The 20703-nt window shown below is 44.4% G+C and overlaps 2 protein-coding genes across 6 annotated transcripts in view; one reads left to right on the forward strand and one right to left on the reverse strand.

Annotated features, from left to right (window-relative positions):
- LIN52 (lin-52 DREAM MuvB core complex component) overlaps positions 1 to 1784 on the reverse strand; it is a 129188-nt gene extending 127404 nt beyond the window's left edge. For all 5 annotated transcript variants that reach the window (XM_003924535.3, XM_074392984.1, XM_074392986.1 and 2 more), the window contains exon 1: positions 1692 to 1784. In XM_003924535.3, coding sequence (XP_003924584.2) covers positions 1692 to 1734 — 43 coding nt within the window. In that variant the 5' untranslated portion in view covers positions 1735 to 1784. The remainder of the gene's footprint in view (positions 1 to 1691) is intronic.
- A 437-nt stretch (positions 1785 to 2221) lies between these two features.
- The window catches only part of ALDH6A1 (aldehyde dehydrogenase 6 family member A1), a 33630-nt gene continuing 15148 nt past the window's right edge, over positions 2222 to 20703 (forward strand). Inside the window, exons 1-2 of the mRNA XM_039468906.2 lie at positions 2222 to 2337; positions 18498 to 18554. Coding sequence (XP_039324840.1) covers positions 2290 to 2337; positions 18498 to 18554 — 105 coding nt within the window. The 5' untranslated portion in view covers positions 2222 to 2289. The remainder of the gene's footprint in view (positions 2338 to 18497; positions 18555 to 20703) is intronic.

Below are 20703 nucleotides of genomic sequence, written 5' to 3' on the forward strand. Positions count from 1 at the left end.
TTTTTCCTTTTTTTTTTTTTTTGAGATGGGGGTCTCGCTTTGTCACCCAGACTGGAGTGCAGTGGCATGAACACGGTTCACTGCAGCCTCCACCCCAAGGCTCAAAAGATTCTCCTGCCTCAGTCCCCCAAATAGCTGGGATTACAGGTGTGAGGCACCACACCCAGCTAATTTTTGTATTTTTTTGTAGATACTGGGTTTCATCATGTTGTCTAGGTGGTCTTGAACTCCTGAGCTCAGGCAATCTGCCCACCTCAGCCTCCCAAAGTTCTGGGATTATAGGCATGAGCCACCACACCCAGCCATAATTTCTAACACAGTATGTACCTGTGCTCAAAAACTTTTAAGACTCGGCTGAACTTCAAACTTAAGATCAAGTAATATATTATTTCTGCATATATCTAATCAATCTTTCAATAAATGCTAATTAAAGATCTACTGTTTGCCAGGCACTGTGCTAAACCCTGGGATCCAACTATAAACAAGACAAACTTGAAATTTATAATCTAGCGTGAAAGGGGCAAAGTTAATACAATTACTATTCTGACAAGGAATGTACTGAGATAATGAATAATGGTGGGGAAGAGCAACTCCAGATACTGTGTTCTAAGAGACTCTTTGGGAGGTGACATCTAAAAAGAGATCTGAAACTGAGAAAAAAAAAAAATGTTTATAAGTTTGAGTCATCTTTTGGTCTCTCAAAGCACCTAGCATTATGCGTTTCATGTAGCATGTACTTAATACAGCTCACCTTGGCTTCAATTTCCTCATTCCTGTAATGAACTTTCAAGATTCCTTCCAAGTACAAAATGTGTTTGTCTAAGGGAGGGAAACCTATATATCAATGACATCGATATATATAGTTGGGATGGGAAAGGCAGAAACAAAAATGAGTTTAAAAATGACTGCAAGACCCTAACTCTCTAAAGCAGAACCGAGTGTAAAAGCATAGGAATATACCAAGACAACCTAATTGTTACTTGAAATGACTTCTTTTTACAATACATAAACAGAAATCGTTCATTCACTCAGCCTGAAGAAACAACACAAAAAGCAGATGCAAAAGAGGTTGCGACCTGTGCAAGACAACACTTAAAATCTCAATACTCATTCTCCTCGCGACTCCCAAGGTGAGGGGCCGAGAATGTCCCCCGCTTATCTTGCTGCCACGGCAGTGGTCCCAAACTGAAGAGACAGGAGAGAGACCATGTTTCTCTTGCGGTTCAGAATCAAGATGAGGTCAGCCAGCAGCCACTGCTAGAGTTTGTGAGAATCGTTTCATCCGTGCGCTCAATCAGAAGAAAATTGATCCTTCAGTGTGATACTCCAAGGAGGAGACTACTGTAAGGCACGTCCTTTCCTCCAGTAACATCTCCTCCGAGGCCCTCAGCCTCACCCAAATAGAGATAAGGAAGGACCAGGGCAACTCCCTGTTCTTTTATCCAAAGTGAGTCCCTACCTAGTGCCCTTCTCCACACGCCTGGTATAGAGCAGGGAAACTGGGCACCTCCGGAGCTGCTGTGAAGAACACCAGTGAGCTGAAGACGGCGATGGATCTCAAGAAAAAAAGTAAAAGGGAAAGGAGAAGAGCCCAAGAAAGAAATGTATGTTCGAGGGGCAGAGACAGAGTAGACGTTGCCGGTAGAGCAAAGAAGGAGGCTGCAGGCAAAGATCTACAAGCCGGCTCTTACCGTCTGTGGGAGACGCCATCTTCCAACCCATGTCACGTGACATGGCCAACCGTCGGCGGGAAAACGAGAATCCATAAGCCACTCCCCCAAAGAGAAACCCTATCCCCAGCTCGCAGCCTAGTCTCATTCCCTCGCCTCATAGGGCAATCTTTGCCTAGCCCCGCCCCTAAAAATAGCCACGCCCCTCGCGCAGCTGTGGAGGTGGAGCCACTGCAAAATTCTTGGTGGGTCTTATTTACTTTTCTCGGTGAGAGGGCGGGGCCTCGGTTGCGCCCTTGGCCAATCGGAGGTCCGGGTTAGGGGGCGTCTTCCCCGTGTACACAGTATGGAGTGTCCAAGTTAGGGACGCCTTCTCTACCTCCGCCAACAGCATTGGCTGAGGTGGGAGAGGGCGAGAGCTTTTTCGCTGCTGACCAATCACTTATTCACAGTACTGGCGTGTGAGGGGCGGAATCAGGTGTTAGTTCGCGTGACTGGCTGGAAAAATTAGTCCTCCCCACCAATGAGGAAGCCCGGCAGGATGGAGGGCGAGGCCTGGCAGCTATAGTGCTTCTGGGCAGTAGAGGCGCGGGGTGCGCAGCTAGGGCGGCCAAGAGCCATGGCGGCGGTGGTGGCGGCGGCGGCAGTGCGAGCCCGGATCCTGCAGGCGAGTGAGGGTGATGCCAAGGGACCATGAAGCCAGGACTTGGATCTTTTCCCTCCACTCCCTGAACCATCCTCGGGCGGGACCACCTTCTTGGCTGAGCCCCTTTTTGGCCGGACCTCGTGTTCCTACCCGACCTGTGCGGCCCTGTCCATGCTCAGCCCTCACTTCATAGCCTCCCTCGTCCCAGATCCCACCCTGAGCTGTTACTCTTGGCCTTCCACCCTTTTACTCCTGAGCCTCTTTTCTGGCTCTCGCCCACTGTCCTCCAGCCCTGCCCGGTCCCTGCTGTCACTGTCTTGCCCTCACCTCTCCATCCGCCCACCGTCTTTCCCTTTCACCTCTGCACCAGCCTTCTCTCTCCACCGGGAACTACTCTTTTTGGTTACTCTGTCCCCTGCCATGAGCGTCCAACGTTGCCATTGCTCCCTTCCCCCACCCTACTTCACTTTCCGTGATCCGAGGTAAGGGGGAGAGGGGACGCGAGGGGAGAGGGTCAGTGTATGAACTTTGAACCTCCTTCTAGAAGTGTACTCCAGGTACTCACCAAAGGCAGCCAAGCTATTTTCCCCAAGTGTGGCTCTTTGTATTTTCCATAGACTGGGTTGTGCCCTTTCTTGACAAAACTTTCAGCTAATCTTTCTCTCAGCTAAGTTACAGTTTACATAGATAGGGCACATCTGCATAAGGTAGATAAGGGCACATAGTTACTTCCATGTACGTTCAAAGTACTAAACATTTTTAAAACAGGTGATAGAAAGTGGGAGCCAAGTAAGACAAGAAGTCAAAGTTCCCACCCCAAAGTCAGTTCTTCTAGTGCCACACGCCGCCATCATCTCTGCCCTTGGGGGATTGAATCCTCTCTGAAGCCAGCCAAAGGGTGACAAAGCTACAGGAGATGCATGCCTGAGGCCTGTCATCGCCAACTCTGTTTATATAGTCTAGCAAGGATTTAGAGTACGAGGCAAGATTTACTGCAGGCAAGAAACAACATTGCCCTTCTTATTCATTACATCCAGTCTGAGTATTTCCCCTATATTGCTGGGCTTTTAGGTAATACTAGTATTCACCAGGTTTCAGTGAGTTCTACTACAGAAACTTGGGCATTTTTAAGATTCTTGGCAGAGTCAGCAAAGGTTCATGTTTAAATATGCTATTTAATGGGGACAGTACGAAAGATGAGTTTGAAGAGTTTGCCAGATGGTCTGGCCTCACTCATATTTCTTGCTTTGATCCTCGTTCTGTTCTAGTATCTTTTTTTGGTAGCAGGAAAACAAAGTTTCCACCCTATGTTTTTCTTACCAACTTCTTGAAATCTTTTACTGAAGTTGGCTTTTTTCCTTTGCCTCTTCTTCCCCTCCCATCACAATGAGTCATAGAGAACCTTAAATATATATATATTTTGTCCTTTTCCATCAAGGAGAGGAATCTCTTTCCATGTACAGCTAGTGCTTGACTTACGACCACGATTGGTTCCGACAGACCGGTCATAACGCGATTTGGTCGTAAGTTGAGTAGGCTATATGTACAGTACAGTACTGTGAAATGATGTTATAAAAATCTATCATATTTTATCATAATTTTCTTTCATTATTGTTATATATCATAATTTTCTTTGTTCATTTTATGCCATTTGTATCATCTCTACACCATTTTGTTATATTCGTCACTTATTTTTACATTCGTCAGGTTTAAGTAAAACACTGCATTACCAGTACAACTGGTTTAATATTTGCAAAACATACAAAATTACAAAATACAGGTGCATACAAAAATACAAAATACAGGTGTAAAAAATACCATAGGAAACATGTTCCCAATTGCAAAACATACCAAAATATATAAACATGTATGAAACATTTTATTGGCCGCTGGTGCTTGGCTGCGGATCGTTGATGTCATCATCTGAGGCAGCAGTTAGGGTTACCGGAGTTGGTTTTTTCATAAACATGGTGAGCTTTGTCTGAATTGTATGTTTCTTTTTTTCTTCATAAATTTCACAATACGGACGAAACACATCATGCGCCATCCATTCAATCCTTGCAAATCGTTCGATGTTTGGGTCCATTGCTTCGAAATGTATAGGAAGTTTATTCAGTAAAGATAAACTGTCTGATAATCCCTTAGTGGTGAACTTTCTTTCTGGCTTCTCCTCTTCTTTCTCTGCTTCTCTTCTTTCTTTCGTCTTCCAGTTCAATTAGTTCTTCATTTGTAAGTTCATCAACATTGAAAATCTGTTCTGCTAGATATCCCTCATCTGCAATTCATTCATCCAGACTATCAACAAACTTACACGTGCTCCTTCCTCATGCTCCTTCCTCAACCACACTCGCTGCTTATCCAGTCACTTGAACACTATGCATTTGGAATCTTTTCTTGAATCTCTGGAACAAGCCAGTGCTTGCTACAAATTCTTTTTTTTTTTTTTTTTTTTGAGACGGAGTTTCGCTCTTGTTTCCCAGGCTGGAGTGCAATGGCGCGATCTCGGCTCACCGCAACCTCCGCCTCCTGGGTTCAGGCAATTCTCCTGCCTCAGCCTCCTGAGTAGCTGGGATTATAGGCATGCGCCACCATGCCCAGCTAATTTTTTGTATTTTTAGTAGAGACGGGGTTTCACCATGTTGACCAGGTTGGTCTCGATCTCTCGACCTTGTGATCCACCTGCCTCGGCCTCCCAAAGTGCTGGGATTACAGGCTTCAGCCACCGCGCCCAGCATGCTACAAATTCTTGACTGTAATCTTCTCCAGCATGCTCCTTTGGAATCTGAAGACTTCTCACCTTCATCTGCACAGTAAAAAGACTTAATGGTGTCCGTTTTTAAATTTGATCTTCCATCCAAATATATAGCAATTTCTCCATTTCGTGGATCAGCCCGCTTCGTTGCTTTGTTATAACTGTTGATCGCATGGGTGCAAAACCTTTCACAGCTTCGCGAATTCTTTCTTTATCTTTCAAAATCGTCGACACAGTCGAGTGTGATAACTTCATATCACGTGCAATTACATTCACTTTCTTTCCTCCTTCGTACTGCTTAATTACCTTCATTTTCGTGTCAAGATCGATGGCCTTTCTTTCCTTTTTGGCAGGCTGAGGTGTAGACAAAGACAATTTCCTCTTCGTAGACATCTTGGGAGGGGTTTGATAAAAAATATCCAAGACACAAAACACAAATTGCTGTACCAATTCTGGGATAACAGTTGAAATGGTGCACGCGGAGATGGTAGTGCTGCCGGAAGCTGGTCCACACTGTCGTACACCCAGCTGGGCAACGTTTGTGCTGCCAGACACGGAGCAGTCGTGGCTAGTGATTGTGGTCATAAAGTTGAATGGTCGTAAGTTGCATAGGTCGTAAGTCGATCAATACCTGTACTTTATTTCGGAAACAGACACTATATTTGGAGAAACTTCTGAAGTGACTTGGAAAAGAACAGATAAAGTAATCCTCAGCCAACTAGGAGTTGTTGTAATGTGAAACTTTGATTAAAAGTTTGATAAAGGACCGGGTGCTCAAGCCTGTAATCCCAGCACTTTGGGAGGCCAAGGCGGGTGGATCACGAGGTCAAGAGATCGAGACCATCCTGGTCAACATGGTGAAACCCCGTCTCTACTAAAATACAAAAAAAATCAGCTGGGCATGGTGGCGCGTGCCTGTAATCCCAGCTACTCAGGAGGCTGAGGCAGGAGAATTGCCTGAACCCAGGAGGCAGAGGTTGTGGTGAGCCGAGATCGCGCCATTGCACTCCAGCCTGGGTAACAAGAGCGAAACTCTGTCTCAAAAAAAAAAAAAAAAAGTTTGATAAAAAGTAGCCTAGAGGCCAGGCACTGTGGCTCATGCCTGTAATCTCAGTACTTTAGGAGGCCAAGGTATGGATGGATCACCTGAAGTCAGGAGTTCAAGACAAGCCTGACCAACATGTTAAAACCCTGTCTCTACTAAAAATACAAAAATTTGCAGGGTGTGGTGGTGGGCATTTGCAATCCCAGCTACTTGGGAGGTTGAGGCGGGAGAATCTCTTGAACCCGGGAGGCACAGGTTGCAGTGAGCTAAGATCATGCCATTGCACTCCAGCCTGGGTGACAGAGCAAGACTCCATCTAAAAAAAAAAAATAGCCTAAATTCTGGCAGTCTTGAATATTAGAGGACTATTAAATGTGATTTATAAAGAAGAGAGTTCAAGTTTTCAGTTATTTTAAGTATTCAGCTTATTTTTCTCTGCTTTGGAGAGTAGGAAAACTTAACCTAAAACTTCTCTCTTCTTCTTTGTGATATCATTCCCATTCAGAGATAAAGGAATATTTGAGACAGGGTCTCGCTCTGTCACCCAGGCAGGAGTGCAGTGGTGCAATCACAACTCACTGCAGCCTCTACCTCCCATGCTGAAGTGATTCTCCCACCTCAGCCTTCCAAGTAGCTGCAAAAACAGGCTGTGCTCCCATGCTGGCTAATTTTTGTATTTTTTGTAAAGACAGGGTTTTGCCATGTTGCCCAGGCTAGTCTTGAACTCCTAAACTCAAGTGATTCTCCCACCTCAGTGTCCCAAAGTGTTGGAACTACAGGCACGAACCAATGCACCCAGCAAAGAAAATTAGTCTTAAAGAGATGTAATAACTTGCACTTTCGGTGGTATGGTTACAGAACTAGTAACTGATGGGGCGGGGAATTCAGAACTTAAATCTTGCCATCTCTTTCTATGTTAGTCACTGACACAGGCTTTTAATAAAATGCTCACTGAAAGCTCCTTTATTGTACTACAATAAGTGATAAACAATAGGAGTACCTGGGATACTATGGGGACCTAGGGAAAGAGCCAAGTGTTGCAGGTGTAGCAGACCATGAACCAGGAGGGGAGGGAATTCCTGGTAAAGGATATAACAAGTAGGAAATAAACATCTAGGGAGCAGAAGTTTGGGGTGACTGGAGACAGGATAGTTTCTTCAGCAACAATGCTAATGGGTGTTTCTTAGGAATTGAAGAAAAGATAGGAGATCAACCTGTCAAACAACTATGTAAGGGCAAATGTAGTGGCTCATGCCTGTAATCCCAGCACATTGGGAGGCCAAGGCAGGCAGATTACGAGGTAAAGTGTTCAAGACCAGCCTGGCCAACATGGTGAAACCCTGTCTCTACTAAAAATGCAAAAGTTAGCCAGTCGTGGTGGCCAGCACCTGTAATCCCAGCTCCTTCAGAGGCAGAAAAATGGCTTGAACCTGGGAGGTGGAGGTTGAACTTAGCTGAAATCATGCCATTGCACTCCAGCCTGGGGGCCAAGAGCGAGATTTCGTCTCAAAACAAAACAAAACAACAACAAAAAACTGTATGAATATGTTTTATTATACCAGATGTAGTGCTTTTTACATCCTCTTAACAGCCGTGAAAAAATAAAATTTAAGTGGCCTTGAATGCTTAAGCTGGTTGATCAGTGCATTGTCTGCCCTATAGTGAGAGAGTACTGAATGAATATCAAATGATTGTTTGGTAAGTACTCATTCTTTCATTCTGCAAAATACTACTATCAAGTAACTTACTCTATTCCAGGAATCATGCTAGGGGCTGGGGACACAACAATCTAGTGATTTAAAAGGAGATAAAATAATTAAACAAAGGCCAGGCGCGGTGGCTCAAGCCTGTAATCCCAGCACTCTGGGAGGCTGAGGTGGGTGGATCACGAGGTCAAAAGATCGAGACCATCCTGGTCAACATGGTGAAACCCCGTCTCTACTAAAAAAAATACAAAAAATTAGCTGGGCATGGTGGCGCATGCCTGTAATCCCAGCTACTCAGGAAGCTGAGGCAGGAGAATTGCTTGAACCCAGGAGGCGGAGGTTGCGGTGAGCCGAGATCGCGCCATTGCACTCCAGCCTGGGTAGCAAGAGCGAAACTCCGTCTCAAAAAAATAAAATAAAATAAAATAAACAAGCTGTTATTTCATAGTGTGAGATGAGGAATAAAGGAATTTCAATGCTTTATGAACTTCACAAGCAGGTGCTTACCATAGACTTGAAGTTGAAACTTCCTAGAGAAAGTGATGATGGCTGAGTGGGGACCTAAAGGAATAGGAGTGAGCCAGGCAAGAGAGAGCAGCATGTGCAAGAGCAAAGAAAGCAAAATGCATGTTAAATGGCAGAGGATAGAGAGCAGGGAGGAAAGTAACCAGCTATGTAACTAGAGAGCAAAGATACTATGTAGTGTTTTCTAAGCAACATCAAGGGGATTAGTCTTTTTCCCAAGTGCAGTGGAAAGCCAATGAAGAATTTTAAACAAGGGAATAATCTGACCAGATTTATATTTTAGAAAGACCCTCTGATTATAGGATGGAAACTAGATTCCAAAAGTTTAAGAGTAGGGTGGGTGCAATGGCTCAAGCCTGTAATCCCAACGCTTTGGGTGGCCCAGGCAGGAGGATCACTCGAGCCTAAGAGTTTAAAACTGGCCCTGGCAAGATAGGGAGTCCCCATCTCTACCAAAAAAAAAAAAAAATTTATTTTGATTAGCCAGGTATGGTGGCATGTGCCTCCAATCCTAGGAATTTGGGAGACTGAGGCAGGAGGATCACTTGAGCCTGGGAGTGTGGTCCTGTGCACCTGTGGTCCCAGGTACTTGGGATAATAAGGCAAGAGGATCACCTAAGCCCCAGAGATTGAGGCTACACTGAGTCACAGCCTGGGCGACAAAGTGAGACCGTCTCACAAGAGAAAGAAAGAGGGGCGGGAGGAAGGGAGGGAGGGAGAGAGGTGTTAGGAAGCTATTACTGAAGGTCAAGGGTATCATCTGAAGAAGAAAATTCTGGTCAAGTGAGAGACAGTCTTGGTAGAGACCAGGATAATGGCAGGAGGGCTAGAGGAAAGTGATGTGTTTCAAACAATTCTAGGACAGATTGCCAGTTTTTTGATTCTCTGCAGAGAAAGGAAAAAATTAGAAGAGTACTTGGGTTTCTCCTTGGGCAATTTGGTAAAGAGTAGCCCCATTTACCAAGAGGTGAGCTATAGGAGGCATAGCAAATTGGTGCAAGGAAGATACAGAGTTTAGCTTTTGCTTTTTTTGTTTTTTAGACAGAGTCTTACTCTGTCACCCAGGCTGGAGTGCAGTGGCACAATCACAGCTTATTGTAGCCTCACTCTCTTGGGCTTAGTGATCATCCTGCCTTACTGTCCCAAGTACCTGGGACCACAGGTGCACACAACCACGCCCAGCTAATTTTTTTTTTTTTTTTAAGACATAATTTCACTCTTGTTGCCCAGGCTAGAGTGCAATGGCATGATCTTGACTTACTGCAACCTCCGCCTCCCAGGTTCAAGAGATTCTCCTGCCTCAGCCTCCCAAGTAGCTGGGACAACAGGTGTGTGCCACCATGCCAGGCTAATTTTTTATATTTTTAGCAGAGATGAGGTTTCACCATGTTAGCCAAGCTGGTCTCGAACTCCTGACCTCAGGTGATCCACCCACCTTGGCCTTCCAAAGTGCTGGGATTATAGGTGAGCCACTGTGCCTGGCCCATGCCTAGCTAATTTTTAAAATTATCTGTAGAGGCCAGGTGATATGGCTTAAGCCTGTAATCCCCACACTTTGGGAGGCTGAGATGGGTGGATCACTTGAAGCCAGGAGTTCGACACCAGTCTGGCCAACATGGCACATCCATCTCTACTAAAAATACAAAAAATTAGCCGGGTATGGCGGTACATGCCTGTAATCATAGCTACTCGGAAAGCTGAGGCAGGAGAATCACGTGAACCCGGAAGGTGGAGGTTGCACTAAGCTGAGATTGCACCATTGCACTCCAGCCTGAGCAACAGAGCAGGATCTTTCAGTGTAGCCAGGCAGGTCTTAAACTCCTGGACTCAAGTGATCTTCCCACCTCAGCCTCCCAAAGTGCTGGGATTATAGGAATGAGGTACTGTGCCCAGCCACCTCTTTTAACATGTGCCTAAGTAACATCCAAATAGAGATGTGGTGAAGATAATTACGTGGGTATCATCTGAAGAGGAAAATTCTGGCCAAGGACTCAAGAGTTCTGCATCATCAGGATCTAGATAGTTAAGCCATGAGAATTGATAAAATCACCCAAGGAGCATATACAGAATGAGAAGAAAAGAAGGCCTAGGACCAAGCCTTGAGAACCTTAACGAGTTAATGGGCAGCAAATCACACTGCCATGTGTGTACCTATGCAACAATCTTGCATGTTCTTCACATGTACCCCAAAACCTAAAATGCAATTAAAAAAAAAAAAAAAAGAGCTGGCCGGGTGCGGTGGCTCAAGCCTGTAATCCCAGCACTTTAGGAGGCCGAGGCGGGTGGATCACGAGGTCAAGAGATTGAGACCATCCCGGTCAACATGGTGAAACCCCGTCTCTACTAAAAATACAAAAAAAAAAAAAAAAAAAATTAGCTGGGCATGGTGGCGCGTGCCTGTAATCCCAGCTACTCAGGAGGCTGAGGCAGGAGAATTGCCTGAACCCAGGAGGCGGAGGTTGCGGTGAGCCGAGATCGCGCCATTGCACTCCAGCCTGGGTAACAAGAGCGAAACTCCGTCTCAAAAAAAAAAAAAAAAGAGTTAATGGCTGCCTGGTACAGTGGCTCACAACTGTAACCCCAGCACTTTGAGAGGCCAAGACAAATCACTTGAGGTCAAGAGTTCAAAACCAACCTGGCCAACATGGTGAAACCCTGTCTTTGGTGAAACCCTGTCTTTATGAAAAAATACAAAAATTTGGCCAGGTGCAGGGGCTCATACCTGTAATCCCAACACTTTGGGAGGCCGAGGCAGGCAGATCACTTGAAGTCAGGAGTTTGAGACCAGCCTGGCCAACATGGTGAAACCCCATCTCTACTAAAAATAAAAAAAGTTAGCCAGCGTGGTGGTGCATGCCTGTAATCCCAGCTCCTCAGGAGGCTAAGGCAGGAGAATCTCTTGAACCCAGGAGGTGGAGGTTGCAGTGAGCTGAGATCACGCCACTGCACTCCATCCTGGGTGACAGAGCGAGACTGTCTGAAAAAAAAAAAAAAAAAAAAAATTAGCTGGGCATGGTGGTGTAAGCCTGCAGTCCCAGCTACTCAGGAATCTGAGGCACAAGAATCACTTGAAACTAGGAGGCGGAGATTGCAATGAGCCCAGATCATCCCACTGCACTCCAGCCTGGGCGACAGAGTGAAAAAAAAAAGGAGGCAGGGAATTAATGGCCAAATAGAGGAGGATAAATCAACAAAAGAGGCACCAGGCCATCACAGAAGGCAGATGAAAAGCGGGTTCAGGAAGAGGACATGGTTAACCATATCACCTCTGCTGAGCAGTCAAGTACAAGGAGAACTGGGAAAGGTCCATAGGATATAGGAGATCACTGGTGTTCACTCATGAAGATTGGAGTAGAGTGAAGAGTTGTAAGAGATGAGGAAATAAAATTAGTGGAGAACCCTTTCAAGAAGTTTGGCTTTTAAGAAGACAGTGGTTAAGAGATGGGAATTTGGGTTTGAGAAAGAAGCAGGATTTTTTTTTTAGTATAATATGCTAATAAAGGGCCTCTTGGATGTAGAGAGGTTTGCAGTACAGTAAAGGAGGATAATTGATAGAAGTTTCTGAGCCTTTGGGATGGAAGACTGGCTTTAGAGCACTCATGCAGTGATTAGCTTTTGACAGAAGAATAACAGCTGGGCACAGTGGCTCATGCCAGTAATTTCAGCACTTTGGGAGGCCATGACAGGAGGAATTGCTTGACTCCAAGAGTGTGAGACTAGCCTGAGCAAAACAGCACAACTCTGTCTCTACAAAAATAAAAGGAAATGGCCGGGCGGGGTGGCTCATGCCTGTAATCCCAGCACTTTGGGAGGCTAAGGCAGGCGGATCACCTGAGGTCAGGAGTTTGAGACCAGCCTGACCAACAAGGCGAAACCCCGTCTCTACTAAACATACAAAAATTAGCTGGGCATGGTGGCAGGCACCTGTAATCCCAGCTACTCGGGAGGCTGAGGCAGGGAGAATTGCTCAAACCAGTGAGGCAGAGGTTGCAGTGAGCCGAGATCGTGCTATTGCACTCCAGCTTGAGCGATAGAGCAAGACTCCGACTCAAAAATAATAATAAATAATAAAAGCAAACTAGCTGGGTGTGGTGGTGCATGCCTGTAGTCACAGCTACTTGGGAGGCTGAGGCAGGAAGATGGTTGAGCCCAGGAGTTGGAGGGTATGATTATGCCACTGTATTCCAGCCTAGGAGACAGTGCTAAACCCTGCCTCAAAAAAAAAAAAAAAAAAAAAAAAAAAAAGCATATACCTCTTCATCCAGTCCACACATACTGGTCATGCACCACTGTCTCAGTCACTTTTCCTGCATGGTGCTTGCTGGGTACCTTCTCCATTCGGTAGAATTCTACTAGGAAGTTGTAGGTTTGCTACTAGGAAGTTGAGAAGTTCTCATCTGATGGTTTCTGTGTGCTCTGAAGTAAGAAAAAGTCAGCTCCTGAAAGGGCAAGAGGAAGTAGTAGAGTTGGGAGTTTTAAGATAAAGCTGGGCCAGGCACAGTGGCTGACACCTGTAATCCCAGCACTTTGGGGGTCAAAGGTGGGCAGATCACCTGTGGTTGGGAGTTTGAGACCAGCCTGACCAACATGGAGAAACCCTGTCTCTACTTAAAAAAAAAAAAATACAAAATTAGATGAGCATGCTGGCATATGCCTGTAATCCCAGCTACTTGGGAGGCTGAGGCAGGAGACTCGCTTGAACCCAGGAAATGGAGGTTGCGCCATTGCATTCCAGCCTGGGCAACAAGAGAGAAACTTCATCTCAATAATAATAATAATAATAATAAGCATTTATTTATTATTTATAGAGATGGGGTCTTATGTTGTCCAAGCTCGTCTTAAACTGGGCTCAAGAGATCTTCCTGCCTCAGTTTCCTGAGTAGTTGGGACTACAGGCACAAGCCACCATGTGATTATTTACAATGACATAATAATAATATTTAATGAGTACCAACTTTGTGCTAACTACTTTTCCATAACTGGACAGTCCTGATCAATTATAATTTTTAACTCTGTAAAGCAGGTGAACAAGTCAGATACAGTGTCTACCCTCCTGAAAATGACCATCTTTCTTGGTAACAGATAAGTTACCTAGGTACTATCGTTTGGATATGGTTGGTTTATCTCCACCAAAACTGATGTCGAAACGTAATCTCCAGTGTGGTGGTGTTGGGACCTAATGGGAGGTATTGGGTCATGGAGGTGGATCCCTCATGAATGGCTTGATGCTGCACTGAGTGAATTCTTGCTCTTTTGAGACTTGATTAGATCCCATGGGAATGGATTAGTTCCTGTGAAAGTGGGCTATAAAGCCAGGATACCTCTCCAGTGTTGCTTCTTCACACAGGACTGCTTCCCCTTTGATCTTCTCTGTTATGACACAGTACAGAAGCCAGGGCCATTCCCTTGAACTTCCCAGCCTGCAGAATCATGAACTAAATAAACTACTTTTCCTTATAAATCATCCAATCTTGGGTATTTTGTTATGGCAACACAAAACAGAATGAGACACCAAACATTTATAACACGGAGAGATAAGCCTGAAAGGGGAAGTATTGGCTGCCATGGGAGGACAAAAAAACTCTTTTTTAAAATTTTTTTTTTTTTTTTTTTTTGAGACTGAGTTTCGCTCATTACCCAGGCTGGAGTGCAATGGCGCGATCTTGGCTCACCGCAACCTCCGCCTCCTGGGCTCAGGCAATTCTCCTGCCTCAGCCTCCTGAGTAGCTGGGATTACAGGCACGCGCCACCATGCCCAGCTAGTTTCTTGTATTTTTATTAGAGACGGGGTTTCACCATGTTGACCAGGATGGTCTCGATCTCTCAACCTCGTGATCCACCTGCCTCGGCCTCCCAAAGTGCTGGGATTACAGGCTTGAGCCACCGCGCCCGGCCTTAAAAATTTTTTAATTTTTATTTTTTTATAGAGACGGGGTTTCACTGTGTTGGTCAGGTTGGTCTTGAACTCCTGACCTCATGATCCTCCCATCTCGGCCTACCAAAGTGCTGGGATTACAGGCATGAGCCACCGCATCTGGCCAAAAAAAACCCCCCTCTTAACCTAGTTTGGGGTAGGAAGCAGACAGCAGTGGGCTTCTATTTTATTCAGGAGATATTTACTGAAAACCTACTACCTACCAGGTACTATGTTGGTATTGGGAACATGGCTATAAAGAAGACTTGATAGGCTCTGAGAGAGTGTCAGTGGTTTGAAATGGCTTTGGTAGGGAAGAGGAGAGCAAGCAAATGAGGTATTTGGAAGGATTGTCTGCTGGACCAACGGACCACCACCTTTTCCTCTGGGCAGTGCTGCAGGCACCAGCCCTAAACTCTGTGGTTAACCAAGTCCTTTTTCAGGCAAGATAATAGATAATTAGATTGCAGCTTTCCTTTATGTCCCAGTCCTGGGTATTTTAGTTTGCCTATTTAAATCATTGATTTAAGTATGTCTTAAATCAACTTCTATAACATAGGCTGGGGCAGTGGCTTGCACCTGTAGTCCCAGGACTCTGGGAGGTCAAGGCAGGTGGATCGCCTGAGGTCAGGAGTCAAGACCAGCCAGGCTAAGGTGGTGAAACCTCGTCTCAACTAAAAATTTTTAAAAAATTAGCTGGGCATGGTGGCAGGTGTCTGTAATCTCAGCTACTCAGGAGGCTAAGGCAGGACAATCGCTTGAACCTGGGAGGTGAAGGTTGCAATGAGCCAGGATCATGCCGGTGTACTTCAGCCTAGGCAACAAGAGCAAAACTCCGTCTCAAAAAAAAAAAAAAAAAAAAAAAAAAAAGCCAGGTGTGGTGGCTCACACTTGTAATCCCAGCACTTTGGGAAGCCAGGGTGAGCAGATCATGAGGTCAGGAGTTTGAGACCAGCCTGGGCAAAACAGTGAAACCCCATCTCTACTAAAAATAAATAAATTAGCTGCGCATGGTAATGGGTGCCTGTAATCCCAGGTACTTGAGAGGCTGAGGCAAGAGAATGGCTGGAACCTGGGAGGCAGAGGTTGCAGTGAGCCCAGATGGCGCCACTGCATTCCAGCCTGGGCGACAGAGCTAGACTTCGTCTCGAAAATAATAATAATAATAATTAGACAGGCGTGGTGGCGGACACCTATAATCTGAGCTACTTGGCAGGCTGAGGCAGGAGAATCACTTGAACACAGGAGGCAGAGGTTACAGTGAGCTGAGAGCATGACACTGCACTCCAGTCTGGGCGAAACTCCGTCTCAAAAAAAAAAAAAAAATCAACTTTGATAACATATATGCAGATTTTTTTTTTTTTTTTGAGACAGAATTTCACTCTTGTTGCCCAGGCTGGAATGCAATGGTGAGATAACGGCTCACTGCAACCTCCGCCTCCCAGATTCAAGTGATTCTCCCACTTCAGACTCCTGAGTAGCTGGGATTATAGGCATGCACCACCACACCGGGCTAATTTTGTATTTTTAGTAGAGATGGAGTTTCTCCATGTTAGTTAGGTTGGTCTCGAACTCCTGACCTCAGGTGATCCGCCTGCCTCAGCCTCCCAAAATGCTGGGATTACAGGCATGAGCCACCAAGCCCAGGCTATACAGACATTTTTTTAGGGAGTTACAATTTGAGAGTTATCTTGTTGAAACTGATCCTCCCTCCCTATTTACTGATTTTACTCCATCAAATATTATCTATCCAACACATTTTTTCCTATAACGTACTTATAGCATTTCAATAAGTATGTATAGCATTTTCCTACGTACTTATAGCATTTCAATAAAGCTTATTTCAGCTTTATTAAAATAAAATGACATAAAACAATCTGTACATAAAAAATGCAGTTTGCTAAGTTTTAACATTTGTATACATCTGTGAAAACATCATCACAGTCAGCATAATGAACATATGTCCATCATCCCAAGAAGTTTCCCTCTTCATCCCCAGGTAACTACTGTTCTGTTTTCTGATGTTACAGACTTTTGTTTGCATTCTCTAGTATTACATAAATAGAATCATATAGTATGTACTCTTATTATCTAACTTCTGTCTCTTGCCATAATTACTATGATTATTTGTATTGCATATATCAGTAGTTCATTCCCTTTTTTGCTGAGTAGTATTCCAGTGTATAAATATACCATGTTAGTTTCCTTATTCATCCATCCCATGGTGGACATTGGATTGCTTCCAAGTTTTGGGCTACTACAAATTTTTTTTTTTTTAACTTCCCTTCTTTTCCATTTTATTTCTTATCTGACCTGTTGCCTCTTTCTTTCTTTCTTTTTTTTTTTTTTTTTGAGACGGAGTTTCGCTCTTGTTTGTTACCCAGGCTGGAGTGCAACGGCATGATCTCGGCTCACTGCAACCTCCGCCTCCTGGGTTCAGGCAATTCTCCTGCCTCAGTCTCCTAAGTAGCTGGGATTACAGGCACACACCACCATGCCCAGCTGATTTTTTTGTATTTTTAGTAGAGACGGAGTTTCACCATGTTGACGAGGATGGTCTCGATCTCTTGACCTCGTGATCCACCCGCCTCGGCCTCCCAAAGTGCTGGGATTACAGGCTTGAGCCACCACGCCCGGCCGGGCTACTACAAATTTTAAAGGTCTTATGAACATTAATTTTTCAAGTATCTGTATAGACATACTTTAATTGCATTTGGTTATATACCATTTGATTTATACTTACATTGATTATATACTCTTATTTATAGTATATTTATATTTACCTTGATTTTATTGTTTGTTTTTAATTTTATTTTTTTTTTTTTTAAGACGGGGTTTCACCATGTTGGTCAGGCTGGTCTTGAACTCCTGACCTCAGGTGATCCACCCGCCTTGGCCTCCAAAGTGCTTGGATTACAGGCATGAGCCACCACGCCTGGCCTAAATTTTTTTTTGAGACAGGGTCTCGCTCTGTCTCCCTGGCTGGAGTGCAGTGGCACAATCATGGCTCACTGCAGCCTCAGCCTCCTGGACTGAAGCAATCTTGCCACTTCAGCCTCCCTAGTAGCTGGGACCACAGGCATGCGCCACCACTGCCTGGCTAATTTTTGTATTTTTTGTGGACAAGGTCTTCCCATGTTGCCCAGGCTGGTCTTGAACACTTAGATTTAAGTGATCCACCCGTCTCAGCTTCCCAAAGTGCTGAGATTACAGACGTGAGTCACCATGCCCAGCACATTGATTTTATATAATCTTAAATTCAGTACCTATTGTGTTAGATACCATGCTAAGTATTTTCTTATTATTAGAATTATGGTATATTTGCCAGGCCCAAATTAGGAAAATACAATGACAAAAAGATTTTTTTTGATCAGTACTATCCTGGGAATATAGGACATGATTATTTTGGTTTATTGTTTGTTCATAGTTTGCTATGTGTCATAGATTTATATTTTTTCTTTTCTTTTTTTTTTTTTTTTTTTTTTTTTGAGACGGAGTCTTGCTGTGTCACCAGACTGGAGTACAGTGGCACAATCTTGGCTCATTGTAACTTCTGCCTCCCAAATTCAAGAGATTCTCCTTCCTCCGCCTCCCAAGCAGCTGGGACTACAGGCGCGTGCTGCCATGCCCAGCTAATTTTTTGTATTTCTATTAGAGATGGGGTTTTACCATGTTAGCCAGGATGGTCTCCATCTCTTTCTTTTTTTTTTTGAGATGGAGTTTTTCACTCTTGTTACCCAGGCTGGAGTGCAATGGCGCGATCTCGGCTCACCGCAACCTCTGCCTTCCGGGTTCAGGCAATTCCCCTGCCTCAGCCTCCTGAGTAGCTGGGATTACAGGCACGCACCACCATGCCCAGCTAATTTTTTGTATTTTTAGTAGAGACGGGGTTTCACCATGTTGACCAGGATGGTCTCGATTTCTTGACCTTGTGATCCACCCGCCTCGGCCTCCCAAAGTGTTGGGATTACAGGCGTGAGCCACCGTGCCCGGCCCGATCTCCATCTCTTGACCTCATGATCTGCCTGCCTTGGCCTCCCAAAGTGCTGGGATTACAGGCATGAGCTACGACACTCAGCCACATCTCTTCTCTTTATATAGCCTTTGAGAGTAAACATCAAGTTCTTTTCCATACCCCTACAGTAACTAGTATGATATTCAGCATATAGCAGCTATTTGCTAAATTTTAAATAACTTTCTGCTCTCATTTACCAAAATAATCATTCTTTTGCCTTACAGGTTTCTTCCAAAGTGAAATCCCCCTGGTATTCAGCATCTCCCTTCTCTTCTTCAGTGGTGAGTTTATTTGGCATAAAAGTTGACTTCTGAGAAGGAAGAGTTGACTATAAAATTCAGTATAGTTTTTGGGTATCTCTATTCATCTTGTTTATGTAATTGTCATGAGAGTGTATGTGAAACTTTCTGTCTTGGTTTTCTTTTCTAATATTAGATCTATATAGTAAGCATTGTCAATATTGCAAGACAGTCTTTATAATTTTAATGGCTGCAATAATATTCCATCAAATAGTTATAGCCTGAATTAATAGTTTCCCTTTATAACCTTTAGATTGCTTCAGTTTTCCATATTATAAAACAAACATTTATTTATATAGTTTTTTTCCTCCTTCTGAATTATTTCCCTCCTGAAATAGGATTACTGTGTCAAAAGATATAAACATTTTCATGGCTCCTGGAGATTATACTGACCCTGCCAGATAGTTGTCTTCTTCTTAACAACCTTTAAAGTAGTTTTTACAGATCATCTGTCTGTCAACCACTTCAAGTACCTAAAATCTAATAAATAAGAACTATTGCTCAAAATTCTTTCCATATAGAAGTATGCACACACTATACCACAGTAGATCTTCACAATTTTTTGGTTCACAGACTGCTTTAAAAATTTGGTGAAAGAGGCCAGGCACAGTGGCTCACACCTGTAATCCCAGCACTTTGGGAGGCTGAGGCGGGTGGATTGCCTGAGCTCAGGAGTTCAAGACCAGCCTGGGCGACATGGTGAAACCCCATCTCTACAAAAAATTAGCTAGGTGTGGTGGTGCACACCTATGGTCCCAGCTCCTTGTGGGAGGGTGAGATGAGGGGATTGCTTGAGCCTGGGAGGCAGAGGTTGCAGTAAGCCAAGATTGTACCACACTGTACTCCAACCTGGGTGACAAAGTGAGACCATATCTAAAAAAGAAAAAAAAAAAATAGTGAAAGTGAGCTATATCTCAGAAAAAAGTACATAGAAACATTAAAAAAAAAATTTTTTTTTTTCTTTTTGAGTCTTGCTCTATTGCCTAGGATGGTGTGCAGTGGCATGATCTCAGCTCACTGCAATCTCTGCCTGCCAGGTTCAAGCAATTCTCCTGCCTCAGCCTCCCGAGTAGCTGGGATTATAGGCACACACCACCAAACCCAGCTAATTTTTGTATTTTTAGTACAGACAGGGTTTCAACATGTTGGCCAGACTGGTCTCGAACTCCTGACCTCAGGTGATCCACCTGCCTCGGCCTCCCAAAGTACTGGGATTACAGGTGTGAACAACTGCACCTGGCCAAAAGTCTTTTGATTATAAAGGTAATATATGCTCACAGTAATGTAACAGTCAGCTGGGCCAAAAAGTCATAATAGCTAATCTTTGTTAACACAGTTGCTGCTTTTTCAGTATAAGCTTCACAATGTTATGTTTCTAGTCATGAAGTTCCAGTGTATGAATTTCAGGAATTTCCCATTCTGAGAGAGATCACAGTATCAAGAGGCTCTGCCATATCTTAATATGTACTATACACTGGGCATGATGACTCATGATGTAATCCTGGCACTTTGAGAGGCTGAGCTGGATAGATCACTTGAGCCCAGGAGTTTGAGACCAGCTGGGCAATATGGCCAAGCCCTGTCTCTACCAAAAATACAAAAAATTAGCTGGGCATGGTAGCATGTGCCTCTAGTCCCAGCTGCTCAGGAGGCTAAGGTAGGAGAATCGCCTAAGCCCTGGGGGTTGAGGCTGCAATGAGTCATGATCATGCCACTGTACTCCAACGTGGATGACAGAGTGAGACCATATCTCAAAAAATAAAAATAAATAAGAGTCAGGTGCAGAGGTTCACGCCTGTAATCCTAGCACTTTGGGAAGCCAAGGTGGGTGGATCACCTGAGGTCAGGAGTTTGAGAACAGCCTGGCCAACATGGTGAAACCCCATCTCTACTAAAAATACAAAAACTAGCCAGGTGTTGTGGCGGGCACCTGTAATCCCAACTACTCGAGAGGCTGAGGCAGGAGAATCGCTTGAACCCGGGAAGCAGAGGTTGCAGTGAGCTGCAATCATGCCATTGCACTCCAGCCTGGGTGACAAGAGCAAAACTGTGTCTCCAAAAAAAATAAGTAAACACAGACACACACACAGACACACAGACAGACACACACACACACACACACACATAGACA

Source organism: Saimiri boliviensis, chromosome 2, assembly GCF_048565385.1.
Source record: "Saimiri boliviensis isolate mSaiBol1 chromosome 2, mSaiBol1.pri, whole genome shotgun sequence".
Lineage (NCBI taxonomy): Eukaryota > Metazoa > Chordata > Mammalia > Primates > Cebidae > Saimiri > Saimiri boliviensis.